Genomic DNA, 2,682 nt, shown 5'->3' with positions numbered 1-2,682 from the left:
GCTCCCTTGCTCAGCTTTCCTTGCTGTAGGTGATGATCTCACACTCACCCACACCAACCAGCCGCAGGGTTAAGGCACTGGATGGAGATGGAGGAGAGCTAGGTTTAATTCCTGGCACTGTCACAGACATCATCTAAATCTTGGGCAAGTCACTTACTTGTAATCCCTTTGCACCTCAGTTTCCCAGTGGTAGACTCTCACTCTGCTTTATTTTAAAAGCTTTAAAATTAACAACAGTAAGAATCATTTTAGCAGATTATTTTGTATTACTGAAGATAAGGTCTTTAATCAAGGGAACAACGCTGCACTGGCCATAGAATTGAACAGACCAGAGGTCTCCATCTCTAATTTCCATGACTCTGAAGCCAATTATACAATTAGAAAAAGCCAAACTTCTGTCCAAGGAATTTATTATTTCATTTTAATGCACAAATGCAAGAACTGCCACTGTCCTGAATGGATGCTAGCTAGATTTACCTAAGTCCTCTTAAAAACATCTTCTTTGGACAATGTTTGGTCCAAAATCCTTGTAATCAGCTGCAGTGATCCACATTTGCTTGAAGCTGGTCAAGGAAGTAATTACAGAAGCCCCGATCCATGCAGAAAACCACCTGTCTGTGGGTGCTATGATCTTTATAGGAACCCCTTTGGGAGCCTGGTGTTCTAGTCCCTTAAAAATCCTCTCATCCAGCCCATGAAAGAGGGACGAACCACCCGACAGCACCATGTTTCCATAGAGAGTGTTGTGAATATTGATGTCACACTTTGAAACACTGTGAGCGATCATCCTATGAAGGCCTGGTGCATCGTTACCAGTGCTACCTGGCACAAAGAGGATCTCTGGTGCTTGAAAGAGTGGGCTGCCAATACTGACTAGAGTCCCATCAGGTAGTTTATATTCTTTCAGGACCTCCTCTGGCCTCTTGGCTAATTCTCTGTGTGGATCTGGAACCACATAGCACAACTTTTCCTTGATGTCCTCTATGATACTCTTCTTCCCAGCAAGGCTCTCAAAGCGTTGCCCACTTTCCACAAGGAGCTTCCCGAGGAACTCTGTGATATCTCTGCCTGCAACATCCAGCCTGGAGACGGCATGGGGTAAGTAGTACCCTTCATAGACTGGTACCGTCTGGGTAACAGCAAATCCACTGTCTATGACCAGTCCTGTGATGCGTGCTGAGGCATAGAGGGACAATATGGCTTGGACAGACAGGTAGAAAGCAGGCACCTTAAACCGTTCAAACATCAGCTGAGTCAGTTTTTTTCGATTCTCCATTGGGTTCAAAGAGGTCTCAGTCATTAGCACGGGCCTCTCAAAGGCTTTCAGTCCCAATTCATGCTCATAGATATGCTTCCAGATCTTCTCCATATCATCGCAAGATGTAACTATACCATGTTCAATGGGATACTTCAAAGACAACGCATCCTGTTTGTGCTGGGCTTCTCCTCCCACGTGGCAGTCCTTCTGAGCTGCTCCTAACAGTGACATTTTTGTTTTGGGGCAGCCAATAACCGTAGGAATGATGTGTCTTGGACCAATTTCTCCTGACAGACCAGCTTTACATAACCCTGATCCATTGTCAAAGATCACAGCTGGAATATCTAAAGTTTGGGGATTCAACATCACTTCAGCTTTCCCCCTAGACCTTAAATAGTTTCTGAAAAAGCTACTTCTGGGAAGCTTAGTTGTGAAGGTTTAAGGATGTATCTTCCAACCTTATCGTCTCAGTTTTACAAGATGACAAGCTCTGCTAGTCTCCAAAGTCTAGGACTGATGCTCCTAACTTTGACCAGGATTCAGGATTTTTATCCCCACTCATGTAGTGGCAAGCAAGGCATTTCCAGTGCTTAGTCCTGTAACACACAACAATGGATGAGCTAGATAATGATTGTTTGGTGGCCATTACAACTGAAGCAGATATATTCAAGCCTTTCAATGTATTAACTCACCTAGTCATGTGTATCAGGGAAATTATTAAGAAATTTAAAATATAGAATTTTTTGAAAGCAGAACAGTAAGGATTTGAAATGCACTGAATCAGAGAGCAATGCACCATTTGCTTTTATAAGGCTCTGAGCATTTTTAACATTGAGACATTTAGGTACATCAGTGCTCATTTTCAATGAGCTGAATCCTTTTCTGATCACTTTTGCCAAACAGCACATGCGTCTCTCCAGGAGATTATACCAGCTCCTGTCCCGCTCCACCCACCTACACAGTTTGGTTGAGTTCTGAAGTTAGCCAAGATTGTGGCACTAGCGTATCATTTTGCTTTACCTAAGGATGACTATATTCAGTAGGTTTATATATGTTACAGTGAAGTACAGTCATCGTCCTTGAAGAAATTCTCCTTTCTCTTCCAGCTGCTGCTCTGGTGCCCCCTAGTGAAATGTGTGCTACCCAGTCTGGGGCACTGATTCACAGAGATCCGTCCATTAGAAGATGGGCCCAGCTGTGACTTAAGCAGTGTACTCAGCAGTACACAGAATTGGAAGATCAGCAAATCTGATGTGATTTTATCTTCTGAAGGAGAAGGGTCTAAGGGTAGGGTCTATACAAAACAAACAAAAAACCCCCAAGGCAGCAAGTCTCGGAGCCTGGCTCTGCAGACATGGGCTCACCCGACAGTGCTTAAAATAGCTGTGTAGATATTTGGGCTCAGGCTGGAACTCGGGCTCTAG

The 2,682-nt window shown here is 43.9% G+C and overlaps 1 protein-coding gene across 1 annotated transcript; it reads right to left on the bottom strand.

Moving 5' to 3' along the window:
* Positions 1-487: 487 nt before the first annotated feature.
* On the bottom strand, positions 488-1,624 carry LOC142000686 (actin-related protein T2-like). Its single transcript, XM_074975128.1, has one exon. It carries the CDS (start codon positions 1,622-1,624, stop codon positions 488-490), a length of 1,137 nt encoding a protein of 378 aa, XP_074831229.1.
* Positions 1,625-2,682: the final 1,058 nt, after the last annotated feature.

Source organism: Natator depressus, chromosome 18 (assembly GCF_965152275.1).
Source record: "Natator depressus isolate rNatDep1 chromosome 18, rNatDep2.hap1, whole genome shotgun sequence".
Lineage (NCBI taxonomy): Eukaryota > Metazoa > Chordata > Testudines > Cheloniidae > Natator > Natator depressus.
The sequence above is the reverse complement of the archived record's forward strand: the minus strand, read 5'-3'. Positions and strand labels throughout refer to the sequence as shown.